At 42.4% G+C, this 16,229-nt stretch overlaps 1 protein-coding gene across 1 annotated transcript in view; it reads right to left on the reverse strand.

Moving 5' to 3' along the window:
• Positions 1-15,366: 15,366 nt before the first annotated feature.
• Positions 15,367-16,229, reverse strand: part of LOC120056443 (synaptotagmin-9-like) — a 43,307-nt gene continuing 42,444 nt past the window's right edge. Inside the window, exon 8 of the mRNA XM_039004607.1 lies at positions 15,367-15,435. Within this exon, the coding sequence (XP_038860535.1) occupies positions 15,367-15,435 (69 nt within the window). The remainder of the gene's footprint in view (positions 15,436-16,229) is intronic.

Here is a 16,229-nt window from a genome sequence, read left to right on the forward strand (position 1 = left end):
ACCAATATGTCCAGGTAAGATGACTATAAAATACAGAGCTGGTTTTGAACAAAACCAAACAGGGCAGAGGCACACAATGGCATGTTTTTAGGTATAATGTAAACTACCGTAATAGACTAACTCTTATGTTGCTGTAACGCTCGTCTGAAGAAGAGGGAGTGGACCAAAGCGCAGCGTGGTACGTGTTCATGATGTTTATTAAAAAACTGAACACTAGAACAAAATAACGAAGAGCAAAACGACAACGAACAGTTCTGTCAGGTGCAGAAACACAAAACAGAAAATAACTACCCACAAATCACAGGTGAGAAAATGCTACCTAAGTATGGTTCCCAATCAGAGACAACGATAGACAGCTGTCCCTGATTGAGAACCATACCCGGCCAAAACAAAGAAATACAACACATAGAAAAATTAACATAGAATGCCCACCCAAATCACACCCTGACCAAACCAAAATAGAGATAAAAAGCTCTCTAAGGTCAGGGCGTGACAGTTGCCTTGTGGATTTATTTTAGAGAGTCATGGAGATTGAAGCAAGGCAAACACCCCACATATTCATCTTTGTGGATGAGGCTGGTTTCAACATGGCCAAAACACGGCGGCGAGGAAGGAATGTTATTGGAAAAAGAGCCACAGTAGATGTGCCGGGCCAGAGGGTTGCCAACATCACAATGTGTGCAGCAATATCCTCTGATGGATTGCTGTTACACAAACCGCTAATTGGGCCGTACAACACCGAGCGTCTCATTTCATTCCTGGGTGATCTCTATGGAAGGGTTGTGCCAGGAAAGGAAAGGGTTGCAGTGAGGCAAAATCGGCCAACGTTTGTAATTGTAATGGACAATGTGGCATTTCACCACTCCCGTGCAGTCACAGAGTGGTTTGCAGCCCATCCCAGGATGATGTTACTTTTCCTCCTTCCTTACTCTCTATTCCTCAACCCCATAGAGGAATTATTTTCCTCATGGAGGTGGAAGGTTTATGACCACCATCCACATGATCAAATATCCCTCCTGGATGCAATGAATGCTGGATGCCTGAACATATCTGCAGAACATTGCCAGGGATGGACCAGGCATGCCAATAGATTCTTTCCTAAGTGTATTGCCCAAGATGGCATAAGATGTGACGTGGATGAGAACCTGTGGCCAAATGCATAAGATAGGGTTGACTAGTATTGCTACTGTATCTGTATCGGTAGATGGTGTATATACGAATGATTGTATTTTGGAATCACTCAATGCCATAAAATGACATAAAACATATTGAAGCATATTGCATCATGTCTGATACATTCCTGTAACATATACTGCAGTGAATTCTAAACAGTAGAGAGGTGTCATTCTTGTTTTGTAGAGAAAACATTGTGTAATGCTACCTGTTGTTAGTGTTGTTTAGGTCATTGTTTTATGAGTGACAACGTGTGCTTGTTGGTTGACAACCTTTGCTAGTGTTATGGAAGAACGAGTTGATTTGAGACGTGTATGAAGTGTTTTGGTAGTTTTAGGGCATTTTGAACGTGAAATTAACTGCTGTGCCAAGCTGAAAGTTAGTTAGGAGAACTGTGTGAAGAGTTTTGAAAAAGTGACCTAAGTATTGAGAAATGGGTCCTAGCGTTTGTAAAAAAAACTGTAAAATGATGTAATCTTTTGTTTCACGGACTTGTTGGAGTTGTGTTTGAGTGTCCAGTGAACCTCATCAATGTTAGTCTCTAGAGGAAAGAAATGGCTTCTCTCAATATCCTTGTAAATATCCTTGATCACTGTGATGCCCTGACCACTTCATTTGGATAGAGGACTGGGTATGAGTGTGTGTGTGTGTGTGTGTTTTTGTGTGTGCAGGTGTGTGTACATGCATGTCTTTGTGTACATGCATGTCTGTGTGTAAACCTGGGTGAGAGACACTTTGATCCCCTTATTGGATAGATTAATATTTGAATTCATAGATGGATACATCTCACCATCCCTCCTACTGTCTCTCCTCTATATTCACCCATTCATCCCCCTCTCTCTTCTCTCCCTCCCCTTTCAGAGTTAATATGTTCTGCATCTTTTCTAGATTAAAAATCATCAAAAACGTCATATTTAATTACATAGATGTACAGTATCTATGTTATGTTGATTTAATTCCATGTCTACTTTGTCAACAGTACTGTATGTTGATGTCAGGCTGATCTTTATTGTGGAGAGTGCACTCATGTACAACTAGGGGGCTTCTCAGGTGAAGTACAGCTTGGCTGTAGCCCTAACCGATGTGCTGCTACTACTTCTCTCAGCTCATTATCCATGCATGTAGGCCACTGGAATATGCAGCTCTGGGGAGGCTGTACAGCTGGCGACCGCAGGCATGACAGAGACAGTAAAGTGCAGTTTGACAGAAATCTTACCTGCGAGAATTCGTAAAATACCTAAATTCTCAAAGTGATTTTCTAACAGAGCATTTTTCACCTGGTATTTTAACACTTAATTCAATAGTTTCAAAGCTCTCTATTCTGTCACCATTCAAGGTGATAAAACGACAAGATCCCGCTCCAGAGTTATCGTACAGGGACTACGTCATGATGTGTGAAAACATGAGGCACACACAGTATGTGTGCTAATACTCTGATGACACCAATATGTCCTCCCTCCTGCAATATAGGCAAAGAAAATGACGTGCTGTATTATGAGGATGTTCCCATCATCCTTATTGAGGTTGACTTACTTAACCAATCTCCCTGTAATCTGTTGGAACCCCACCAGTAACACAGCACCTTCAGGTGGCCCAGATATGTGGTGATAGGAGGACTCTATTTGATGCATGTGTAACAAAGGTAATTAGGCCCTGAGTTTGCGAGGTGTTATTAAAATGCTAAACAGTTTAAGGGCTGGATAACATGACAATCTAAACCTCATCAGGACGTGGGAGGGAAAGACAGAGGGAGAAAATAGAACATGTCTGATTTCGCTGTGGGTGAATGTTATTTCATACATTACAATGTAATATGCCTATGGATCATTATTGTCCAAATGTACTCTATGCTGATGTATTCACTCTCCCCTACCTGTAGTGGTTTGATTGTTCCCTTGTCAGTAATATTTATTATTTTTGGTGAACTCAAACAAATAGGCTTAATCTAAATAAGCTGCTTCACATATCAACAGTAGTGAAAATTTGCTGCAGAAAAAATGTTTTTATTAATTGATCATAGTATAGCTTTTGTTATATTGAAATGTTCATAAGGCCAACTGGCTCTTCAGAGATCCAAAGGCAGCTCGGTCTCTACTGTCAACATGTAGTCATGAAGTGCTGCATGCTCCAGCGGCTTTGCATCCTCATTGGCATTATCAGTAGCAGGTGTAGCGGAGGCAGCCATATCGTTCAGCTCATTGTCATCTTCCTCATCCTCAGCGATGAGGTCTTTCAGGCTGGTCTCACTGATGGATTTCTCCATAGAGGTGTCTGTTAGGTTGGAGATCAAATCTTTAGCAGAGTCATCCTTCACATCCTCATCAGTAATGATCATGTCCTTAGTGCTCTCAGGAGTTAGAGCCATGTCAGGAGTGGAGGTCTGGGTAATGGAGTCTGATGTGTGAACCTCTGTCATGGTCTCCGATAACTGGGTGGTCACCATGGAGATCTGGCTCTGAGAGGTGGCAGTAGTCTGTGTGTCTGTGTTCATATCTGTTCTCTGTGTTTCCGTCTGTGCCTGTGTCAAAGTGTTGGTAGAGGATGGCTTTCTCTCTGTCCTAGCTGCCGTAGACGAGGTGGTCAGAGGGACTCCAGGTAGCTGCCACTCCAGCGGGAGGACGGCCAGGTTCCTAGCCAGAGATAACTGGGAGAGGGAGCTCTACACGGAGGAAAAGGGGGGTTAGGTTGAAGTCAGAGGGGAAACTGTCTGGATGTTTGAATCTCTGTCTGTCCGCATAGTAATTAAGGTTTCAGTAACTTACGTGGGCACGTGGTAAAGTCGGAGAGTCAGGTATTATGTAAATTTCCTCCACAGGGGTCTTCACTTGCCGTGGTGTCCTTCGATTTATCTGCATAAGACAATTGTAACACCCAACGATAATGCTGCATTATGAGAAAGTTATTTTGCTCACAGTAAAATATGATACAGCATGTTTGGTTGTCTCACAGAGTTAGGTCTTTGTCCCGAATTAGTTCCCTTGTCTGTTTCTGGTGTTGTACTTCTGGGTTTGTGGTCTTGAGATGATTCCAACAGCTGACCTTCAGTCCGGTCTTTCTCCCTCCTCACCTTTCCATTACTCTTGTCCTTGACCCTTTTGGTTGTAACATCACCTCCAGACACGTCCGAGCCTGTGTAGATTAGACATTTTGATTTTGAAGACACGTTCTTCCAAGTGGAGCCAATCTCATTCTATATCTAATCAGCAGACACCCCATAACACTCACCAGTATCAGATGCATTGTCTTTGTCCTGGTCCTTTCTACTCTGTCTGTTCTGAGAGGGACCAGTCTTCCTCAGCTTGACTTTCCCACCACAGCAGAAGAGAGTGAACATCTGCAGGGCCGCCACAGCTGGATGGATGCTCTTCTTCTTCTCTTTCTGCTGGGTCTCCTTTGCTTTCTCCTCAGGGGAGACCTCAGTGTCGCAATCAGTACATCAGTTAGAAATCTACTGATATTTCAAACTACAATATCAATGTTGAATATATGTAGCCAATGAGCTCTAGCTTGATTAGCAGCAAATATTATTTCATAAGTGTGTTTCCATGTCAAAATGTTACACCATAATAACTAGCGTTAGTGCTGTCCGTGATCCTTGGGGGGTCCCTACCCTAAACCCTAACCTTAACCCCTACCCTAACCTTAACCCTTACCTTAACCATTTAAATTTCAACGTCAATGGGGTAAGGTCAGAGTTGGGACGTTCCATGGATTCCGTTTAGACTTTTTTTTTATTTTTTTTTTTTTATCCCATTTTCTCCCCAATTTTCGTGGTATCCAATCGCTAGTAATTACTATCTTGTCTCATCGCTACAACTCCCGTATGGGCTCGGGAGAGACGAAGGTCGAAAGCCATGCGTCCTCCGAAGCACAACCCAACCAAGCCGCACTGCTTCTTAACACAGCGCGCCTCCAACCCGGAAGCCAGCCGCACCAATGTGTCGGAGGAAACACTGTGTACCTGGCCCTCTTGGTTAGCGCGCACTGCGCCCGGCCCGCCACAGGAGTCGCTGGAGCGCGATGAGACAAGGATATCCCTACCGGCCAAACCCTCCCTAACCCGGACGACGCTATGCCAATTGTGCGTCGCCCCACGGACCTCCCGGTCGCGGCCGGCTGCGACAGAGCCTGGGCGCGAACGCAGAGACTCTGGTGGCGCAGTTAGCACTGCGATGCAGTGCCCTAGACCACTGCGCCACCCGGGAGGCCCTCCGTTTAGACTTTTCCTAATAACTATTAGGGCCTACCCCATCCGAAGGGGCATTGTAACATCATCACATTTGTCAAGCCGTGTCAATGTATCAAATTCAACACAATATGCTGTGTTTTCCTGATTGTGGTCATTATAAATTGTCAAATGCATTGGTTAATCCTCATTAATAAGCAAGTTTGGATGTCTTACCGAGTTAGGTCTTTGTTTAATGTCTTTTTCTGTTTCCGGTGTCGTTCTGCATTTGTGGTCCTGAGATTCAATACAATATTTTTCTCCCCTAACCTTTCCTTTACTCTTGTCCTTGATCCTTTTCATGTCACCTGCAGAGTTGTCCAAGCCTGTAAGTGAAACATTTCTAAGACACATGATGTGTTTTTTTCTCTCCAAGTGAAGCCTAAATAATTGTACTATGTAGCAGCACTAATCAATATACACCTCCTAACACTCACCCGTATCAGAGTCATTATTGTTGTTCGTATCGTGTATCGTTGTTCCCTTTCTCCCCTCACCACTCTGGGAGGGATCAAAGGGGTTTTTCTTAACCTTGACGCAGCTCAGCAGTGTAAACATCTGAAGAAAGTTCAGGGCTGGAGGGATCCTCTTCTCCTTGGGTTTATCTATATGTTCCTGGGTCTCCTTTGGTTTCTCCCTAGGGGATACCTCAGGGACAGGGTCACTGAGTCTCTGACCCATGTCACGCCAGGGTAGTGTACTGTTGTAATCAATCAAATCAGTTATTGGTTGAGAGATTGTTCAAATGTAGCTAATGCGCTCTATCTGAGCTTGTCTGACAGTTTTAATGTGGTCCGAGATTATGACATAAGTGTGTTTCCGTGGCAACATGTTACCTCATAATGTTCCCTTATAATAACTAGTGCTCCATCCCTGGTAAAGAGGCATTGTGACATCATCAGGTTAGTTACCTATCCACATATCCACCCAGAACACTGGAACAGCCTATTTCTATAGACATAGTCTGCCTGTATGTCTGTATGTCTGTCTGTCTGTACAGATGAAGGATATTAATTTGATCACTCTTTTGTTTCTGAGATTTGTACTGCAGAACAAGAAATGCGAAGTTGTATTGTATTACAAAAGGCTTTGTAAGTTTGTAATTTCCATTTTAAAATGTCAGACTTGATTTGCCCAAATAAACAATGTATCAACCCCTACAAAAAATCTTCCTTGATTATAATCCACATAATAATTCACATTTCCTGTTGCTGCAGAATTATTTTCCTGCTGTAGCAAACTGCCTCAAGTTAAGATCCTACAACTGTATGTCTGTCTCTCTCTTTCCTTCTCTCTACCTCTCTCTCTCTGTCTGTACTCATTTTCAACCTCTGCCTTCACCCTATTGCAGCAGTTTATTTTCTCATCATTTGCCTGCATCATGTTGCAAGGAGAGGGTGGCTGAGCACAGGTCAATCACTCCACAATGAGTATGATTATACAGTTGATTATCAAGTGCCACATCAACAGACTACTACTGTTGGCAATCAGAATACATGCTTGTTGTAGTCCAAGAGTCGACTCAGTGAATACATGCAGCCCAGTGGGCAAGAGTCATGGCAACACGTCTATTCATACCTCCTCTATGTCTGCACTATTAAAAGCAGATCGCCGCCACATGTAGCGTAAGGGATAGCAAGCCTCCCTGGCTCAGCGCCTGTTAGTGTCAGCTTTTAAGTGCTACATGTCAGCCTGATAATTACTCTGTGTCATCCGCTGAGACGATTAGTGATAAAAGCTCACAAAACATGATAGGCTAACACCTCTGTAGGCACCTGGATGGATCACAGTAGTTTATCCACTTCCCTCAGACCACTAACGATAGGTTTGCAGGTATGCATGCACAACCACACACACACACACACACACACACACACACACACACACACACACACACACACACACACACACACACACACACACACACACACACACACACACACACACACACACACACACACACACACACACACACACACACACACAGAGAGACAGACAGACATGTCACACTCACACACCCTGTTGTCATACAGTAATGGTTGGTGTAGGTGGACTGCGGGACCATGGGTCATGGTTGTTAACCAGACGAGAGGCGACAGCAGCAGGCTGGCTGTCATAAAGGCGCTCAGTGAGACCTGTGACACTGTGCATACTAATGGTAACTAAATTATTCATCTGTAGCGCGGCAACATCCAACAGCAGCGCAGCTAGCTAATGGCCTGGTTTATATCAGTCAGGGATGAGAGGCCTTATCTACATCACAGCAACTCTAACCAACGGCCTGAGTGATGCTATATGCTAGACAGAGGAGAAGAGAGGGACAATAGAAAAGAAACAGACTGCAGCTAGCTGAATGTAATGGGAAGCAGATATGGAAGAGGATGTTCTACAGTGCAGTAGCAGTGCAGTAGCACCAGTCTGTCTGGTGACAGCACTCGTGGTAGGGGTGATACACGATCTCTCTTTATGGTGGTCCATGTCAATGCCCTGCTTAGCAGTGTTATGTGCTATACAGCATAGTGTATGGCTGTGTAAAAGCCGTATGTTAATGACCTGTGAAAGAGCAGTATTGACGAGCTGCGTTAAAGCAGTAAGACCATGAGATGGTGTGTTTTATATCCCATGGGATGTGGGACCTGAAGTAAAATGCAATGTTTTGCCTTGATATAATGATACAGTAAAAATCATGGAAGAAAAAATACATTTCCATTGGCCTCCCTAGCTGGGATAAGATAACAGAGATATCATCACTGTGTGGCAGGTGGAGCATGAAGAAGCCCCAAATGGCCATGTAAAAATCTTAATCTGTGGTGGACAGGACAGTGGTAAAGTTCATGTAGGTGCTCAGACAGCAGAGCTGATGTAAAGAATGTGGCATCATACAACGAGATGCAACACTACAACAATGGTACTCTAATTTATTAATGTTTTGTGTGGAGTAAAGTGGTGCTCTCTCCATACAACATGCAACACACACACACACGCATACACACACACACACACACACACACACACACACACACACACACACACACACACACACACACACACACACACACACACACACACACACACACACACACACACACACACACACACACACACACACACACACACACAGAGAGAGAGAGAGAGAGAGAGAGAGAGAAAGACAGTTTATCTGCCCCTGTCGTCTGGCGGTCAACTCCATAGAGATCCTATTAAATTGCTAAAGGGGCTATGTCATAATCACTCAAAGTTATAGAATGGGGGGATAATGGCAGCTACTCTCATCAGGGAGAAATCCAAACCAGTCTAATTAGAATGAATGGCCGTAGAGGCATCGGTGATGCATTTCCTGTTTTTACTTCTGCAAGAAAATAAAAGGCACAACAAATATCAGAAAATGTGTTATAGAAATTAAATAAAATTGAATAAAATTGTATTGGTCACATACACTTGGTTACAGGATGTTAATGTGAGTGTAGCGAAATGCTTGTGCCTCTAGTTCCGACAGTGCAGTAATATCTAAAAAGTAATATAACAATTCCCCAACAACTACCTAATACACACAAATCTAAAGGGATGGAATAAGAAAATGAACATATACACTACCATTCAAAAGTTTGGGGTCACTTAGAAATGTCCTTTTTGAAAGAAAAGCACATTTTCTGTCCATTAAAATAACATCAAATTGATCAGCAATTCAGTGTCAACATTGTTTTTTTTTTCTTAAAATTTTATCCCCTTTTCTCCCCAATTTTTGTGGTATCCAATCGCTAGTAATTACTATCTTGTCTCATCGCTACAACTCCCGTACGGGCTCGGGAGAGACGAAGGTCGAAAGCCATGCGTCCTCCGAAGCACAACCCAACCAAGCCGTACTGCTTCTTAACACAGCGTACTGCTTCTTAACACAGCGCGCCTCCAACCCGGAAGCAAACCGCACCAATGTGTCGGAGGAAACACCGTGCACCTGGCCCCCTTGGTTAGCTGTTGTAAATGACTATTGTGGCTGGAAACGGCTGATTTTTTATGGAATATCTACATAGGCGTACAGAGGCCCATTATCAGCAACCATCACTCCTGTGATCCAATGGCACGTTGTGTTAGCTAATCCAAGTTTATCATTTTAAAAGGCTAATGGATCATTAGAAAACCCTTTTGCAATTATTTTAGCACATCTGGAAATTGTTGCCCAGATTAAAGAAGCAATAAAACTGTCCTTCTTTAGACTAGTTGAGTATCTGGAGCATCAGCATTTGTGGGTTCGATTACAGGCTCAAAAGCGCCAGAAACAAAGCACTTTCTTCTGAAACTCGTCAGTCTAATCTGGTTCTGAGAAATTAAAGCTATTCCATGCGAGAAATTGCCAAGAAACTGAAGATCTCGTACAACGCTGTGTACTACTCCCTTCACAGAACAGCGTAAAATGGCTCTAACCAGAATAGAAAGAGGAGTGGGAGACCCCAGTGCACAACTGAGAAAGAAGACAAGTACATTAGAGTGTCTAGTTTGAGAAACAGATCCTCAACTGGCAGCTTCGTTAAATAGTACCCACAAAACACCCGTTTCAACTTCAACAGTAAGGAGGCGACTACGGGATGCTGGCCTTCTAGGCAGAATTGCAAAGAAAAAGCCATATCTCAGACTGGCCAATAAAGAGAAAAGATTAAGATGGGCAAAAGAACACAGACACTGGACAGAGGAATTCTGCCTAGAAGGCCAGCATCCTGGAGTCGCCTCTTCACTGTTGATGTTGAGGCTGGTGTTTTGCTGGTACTATTTAATGAAGCTGCCAGGTGAGGACTTGTGAGGCGTCTGTTTCTCAAACTAGACACTCTAATGTACTTGTCCTCTTGCTCAGTTGTTCACCGGGGCCTCCCACTCCTCTTTCTATTCTGGTAAGAGCCAGTTTGCGCTGTTCTGTGAAGGGAGTAGTACACAGCGTTGTACACAGCGTTGTATGAGATCTTCAGTTCCTTGGCAATTTCTCACATGGAATAGCCTTCATTTCTCAGCACAAGAATAGACTGACGAGTTTCAGAAGAAAGTGCTTTGTTTCTGGCCCTTTTGAGCCTGTAATCGAACCCACAAATGCTGATGCTCCAGATACTCAACTAGTCTAAAGAAGGACAGTTGTATTGCTTCTTTAATCAGGGCAACAGTTTTCAGCTGTGCTAACATAATTGCAAAAGGGTTTTCTAATGATCAATTAGCCTTTTAAAATTATAAACTTGGATTAGCTAACACAACATGCCATTGTAACACAGGAGTGATGGTTGCTGATAATGGGTCTCTGTACGCCTATGTAGATATTCTATTAAAAAAATCAGCCGTTTCCAGCTACAATAGTCATTTACAACATTAATAATGTTGACGCTGTATTTCTGATCAATTTTATGTTATTTTGATGGACAAAAAATGTGCTTTTCTTTAAAAAAGAAGGACATTTCTAAGTGACCCCAAACATTTGAATGGTAGTGTAAATATATGGTTGAGCGATGGCCGAGCGGCACAGGCAAGATGCAATAGATGGTATAAGATACAGTATATACATATGAGATGAGTAATGTAAGACATGTAAACGTTATTAAAGTGGCATTGTTTAAAGTGACTAGTGATCCATTTATTAAAGTGGTTAATAATTTGAGGCGGCAGCCTCTCTGAATTAGTGATTGCTGTTTAGGAGTCTGATGGCCTTGAGAGAGAAGCTGTTTTTCAGTCTCTTGGTCTCAGCTTTGATGCACCTATACTGACCTCGCCTTCTGGATGCTAGCGGGGTGAACAGGCAGTGGCTCGGGTGGTTATTGTCCTTGATGATCTTTTTGGCCTTTCTGTGACATCGGGTGCTGTAGGTGTCCTGGAGGGCAGGGAGTTTGCCCCTGGTGATGCGTTTTGCAGACCGCACCACCCTCTGGAGAGCCTTGTGCTTGAGGGCGGTGCAGTTGCCCTACCAGGGGGGATACAGCCCGATAGGATGCTCTCAATTGTGCATCTGTAAAAGTTTGTCAGAATTTTAGGTGACAAGACAAATTTCTTTAGCCTTCTGAGGTTGAAGAGGCGCTATTGCGCCTTCTTCACCACACTGTCCGTGTGGGTGGACCATTTTAGTTTGTCTGTGATGTGTACGCCGAGGAACTTAAAACTTTCCACCTTCTCCGCTACTGTCCCTTCAATGTGGATTGGAGGGTGCTCCCTCTGCTGTTCCCTGAAGTCCACAATCATCTCTTTTGGTTTGTTGATGTTGCGTGAGAGGTTGTGTTCCTGACACCACACTCCGAGTACCCTCTCCTCCTCCCTGTAGGCTGTCTCGTCGTTGTTGGTAATCAAGCCCACTACTGTTGTGTCATCTCAAACTTGATGATTGAGTTGGAGGCGTGCATGGCCACACAGTCATGGGTGAACAGGGAGTACAGGAGGGGGCTGAGCACGCACCCTTGTGGGGTCCCAGTGTTGAGGGTCAGCGAAGAGGAGATGTTGTTTCTTACCTTCACCAACTGGGGGCGGCCCGTCAGAAAGTCCAGGACCCAATTGCAGGGCGGGGTTGAGATCCAGGGCCTCCAGCTTAATGATTATCTTGGAGGGTACTATGGTGTTGAATGCTGAGCTGTAGTCAATGAACAGCATTCTTACATAGGTATTCCTCTTGTCCAAATGGGATAGGGCAGTTGTAACCTCAGAATATTGTTGTGTAATTATAAATACTGTTTATACCAATTTTTGGTATAAATAGCCTCTAAAATATATGTAAACAGAACATAAATGTCAAAAATGTTATTTTCTTGGAAAACTGTGTTTGTTATTATATTATACAATATCAGTACTTGTTGCATTTACAACTTGTCTAAATCCTATCATCAACCGATTTCAGCCAGTGCATAGCTGTGGATTGACTGCATTGTTAAAATGGAATGTTGGCATATTGGCATAATTTGAAAAATGTATGGAATCATTGCTATAAAACTGTCTGGCTATAGCTAACAAACATACAATGCAGATAATCTTCAAATTCATTGTTTTACACTATCTTATCACAGCACTGGCAAACCATGTTTGACCACCTCCCTGACCAAAATGGCTGACCCTTTAGACCGTCATAAGAAGGTTCATAACCATTCTAGAGTTCTAATTCCGAAGTCTATTTCCAAAGCATCCTGTAGGTTACACACAACGGGGAAATTGCCCTGTTTATAGCGAACATTGCATCATCATCATCATCTAAACGGTGTCACACGTCATCTTCTAAAGTGTCCCATATGCAGGGAGAGAATGTATCAGCTGATGACCAGTGGTGGAAAAAGTACCCAGTTGTCAAACTCAAAGTAAAGATACCTTAATAGAAAATGACTTTAGTAAAAGTGAAAGTCACACAGAAAATACTACTTCAGTAAAATTCTAAAAGTATTTGGTTTTAAATATACTTAAGTACCAAAAGTAAATGTAATTGCTAGAATATACCTAAGTATCAAAAGTAAAAGTATAAATCATTTAAAATTCCTTATATTAAGCAAACCAGACGGCACCATTTTCTAGTTTTTTATTTTATTTACGGATAGCCAGGGCACACTCCAACACTCAGACATAATTAACAAACGAAGCATGTACTGTATGTTTAGTGAGTCTGCCAGATCAGAGGCAGTAGGGATGACCAGTGATGTTCTCTAGATAAGTGAGTGAACTGGATCATTTTCTTGTCCTGCTGAGCACTGTATTTTGTGTGTAATGAGTATTTTGGGTGTCAGGGAAAATGTATGGAGTAAAAAGAACATTATTTTCTTTAGGAATGTAGTCAAGGAAAAGTTGTCAAAAATATTTAAGTAGTAATTTCAAATATTTTTACTCAAATACTTTACACCACTGCTGATGACATGCTCAGCTAAAAACGAAATAGATGGCTCCAGTTCCTAGTGTTCTATCTTGTCATATTCAAAACGTACACAATGTTGGCTTGTTATAGATGTGTATGGAGCTATGAAGTCATGCTGGTAAATGTGGTTAACCTTCACAGTAGCCATAAGAGTGATTTCCAGAAATGGTAAAAGTCCAGAGTACAACAGACGTTACGTAATTCCCATGACTAAAGTCAATACAATGGCAGCCATCATTCAGGTAGAGTTCAACATGTAAAGTCATTAATCACTAAAAGCATAAGATAATGAAACATGGATATTCAACAGACAGTCACGGTAGACCTCTTCTGATCTACAGTATATCTGATAAACTGGCTCAATACACGAGGTACAATTGATTAGATTAGAACACCGCATTTCTAGTGCTGCGGGTAGTAGGCACAGATCTAGGATCAGTTTACCCTCCTAATCCCTAACTTTACCATTAGGAGGAACATGCTAAATTGACCTGAGAACAGCATATGGAGTAGGTACAACTCCATCAGACTCTGATTTCTGACTTTGTGAGGGGCAGGCATGTCTAATTGAAAACACCGTCTCTGACAGTGACAAATCACAGCTCATCATCACTGGAGGCAGCTAATCCATGGAGAGCGACGGTGGAACAATTTAAACCCAGAACATGCAGCCTACACAATAAGGAGCTAATGGTTCGATAGCCAATCAGCTTGCTCTAAAACTGACGAGCCTGTATGACACTGAAGGAAACAGTGGAGTCAATATTCTGTCAGAGCCTCAAATGTACAAGTACATGTATCCCCAAGAGGTATGCATAGCCACACAGTATTATTGGCTGAACCCAGCTGATAAAGTGAAACAGTAGTTAGCAACTAGGCATGTATCCAGATTATTCTAAACCATAATGATAAATCATCTGTGAATGTTCTGAGCAGATGTTCATTTGGCATTGGTTTCTATGTGGATTCATTAGTAACCTTCTCACAAATACAGCCGTTTCTTCCTGTCATGGTTATCCACTCGGCTGCAATCTCATTTATTGGATTTGTAATATGCAAAAATAAACAACGGATCATTGACAAGGTACAAAACAAATGACTAGACCCCATCTACATCTCTCAGAAAACACTTAGACTCACACACACACACACACATACACATTTCGCTGTTTATTTTTTTTTATGTCATATGACTATCTCTTGATAGCCCTTCTCTCTGGTCTTGGTCGTCTCTCCCCCTCTCTCTACAGTATTTCACAGTCACTCAGTTTGTGCCTTTTCCTATTTTATTTTGACATTTAGCTTACTGTAATAACTTAATAGAATCACCGTCCCACAATTACACACAATAATTGTATCCATTTACATGATCAGATTAGGCATGTTGGTTTTCATTACCATATGGTTTTACACTTGCCTTTTATCGCCTCACGATAATCTGTGGTTGTCATAGCAACAGGTGAGGAATATTAACATTGACCATCCAGCTGTGTTTTATTAATAAATATTTATTGATAACATTTGAAAGGACATTTTTACGTACAGGTACTAAGTCTAAGAAATGAACTGCCACTGCACATGTCATGTGATCATCCGACAGAACATTCTATTCCAAGAACAGAAACCGAAAGAAACTGAGGAGAAGATATTCCACCAAAAACCATGACCTCATGCACCGTTTCCAAATGAAATATGTATGTCAGTTCAACTGGTTGTTTTTAAGTACACTGTGCAATACAGACACACCCCATTAAAAACAGGTAGAACAAGACTAATGTAAAAAACGGTTACTTCAAACTCAGGCTTAGACCAAACTGTTAAAACCTCCTGGTTGTTTTTGTCATCGATTTTCTTTTTGGAACTGAATAAAAAGAAAACAACCATATTATGTGGTCACTCAACATGCAACTGAATCAATCCAACTCCCCATGCAAACGTCCTGTCCCAGAGACGCAGAGCAGACAATAATTGGTCTCTGATAACCATAAGATTGACCGCACACGGTCGTGACGTATAACAGTATGTCGACCACTCAGCAGGACGGTACTCCTACGGTTGGGCTGGGCTGCCTGGCTCTTCTCCTTGTGGTCGTATTCCGGGAGGGACCAGACGGTTAAGCTTATGGAGACGGAGGAGTCTTCAGGGAATTACAGGACCCTGCCTGGCTCCCGCCTGTGGTGCCTTGGTACTGTGGGAGAGAGAGAGAGAGAAGAGAGATTAGATAAACCTCCAATAAAGATAGCTGTGTACATGTAGATTAGTAGTCCTAGAGACATTCTGTAAAGGGGATGAAGATAACAGATCATTTCGGGTCAGTGTATTGACCAAATCTGCTACTTTGATAAACCGATTAAATTGTGAGTTCTGTTTGTAGGTGAAGTTCACTGCACTGTAGTTAAAGCTTAAAAGCAGCAATTGTGACCTAAATACACTAATAAGAGCTCACTAATTCAAGACTCTCTCACTAATTGTAGGTGATAAGCAACAAGCTGTGCCAAACTAAAATCTGTTTTGGAAATAATCTTTATTGCCTCTGAATCCTCCTTAGAGGACTGCCAAACAGAACTACTCTCTAAAACACCCGTAGTGAAAACAGAGATTCTCTCAAACTCCCAGCACTTCAACATGAAAGCACTTGATTGATTATTTCGCTTGCAGAAATCTAGCCGCTCAGAATCGGTTAGTTAAGCAAGCAGAAAAACGTCTTCCTCTCTTTTCATCTCATCGAGGTCAGATCTATTTTCCAGTGAAAGGGTCAGTTCTTCTTGACAGTAATTGTTTTGTTTGCTGGCTAAAAAGCAAAAAGACAGAAGCCATTACGGAAAGAGAGTGAGGGAGAGAGTGATGGGTTACAGAGCAAACAAACACAAACAAACATAGTTGCGTTTGAAGTCCTTTTGCGTCCCGGGCGTGTTTTGAATATGTGATTTTTTGGGGGAGGGCCTTGTGAAGGCAGAACAACATTGATTCAAATGGCTGGTG

This window comes from Salvelinus namaycush, chromosome 1, assembly GCF_016432855.1.
Source record: "Salvelinus namaycush isolate Seneca chromosome 1, SaNama_1.0, whole genome shotgun sequence".
NCBI lineage: Eukaryota > Metazoa > Chordata > Actinopteri > Salmoniformes > Salmonidae > Salvelinus > Salvelinus namaycush.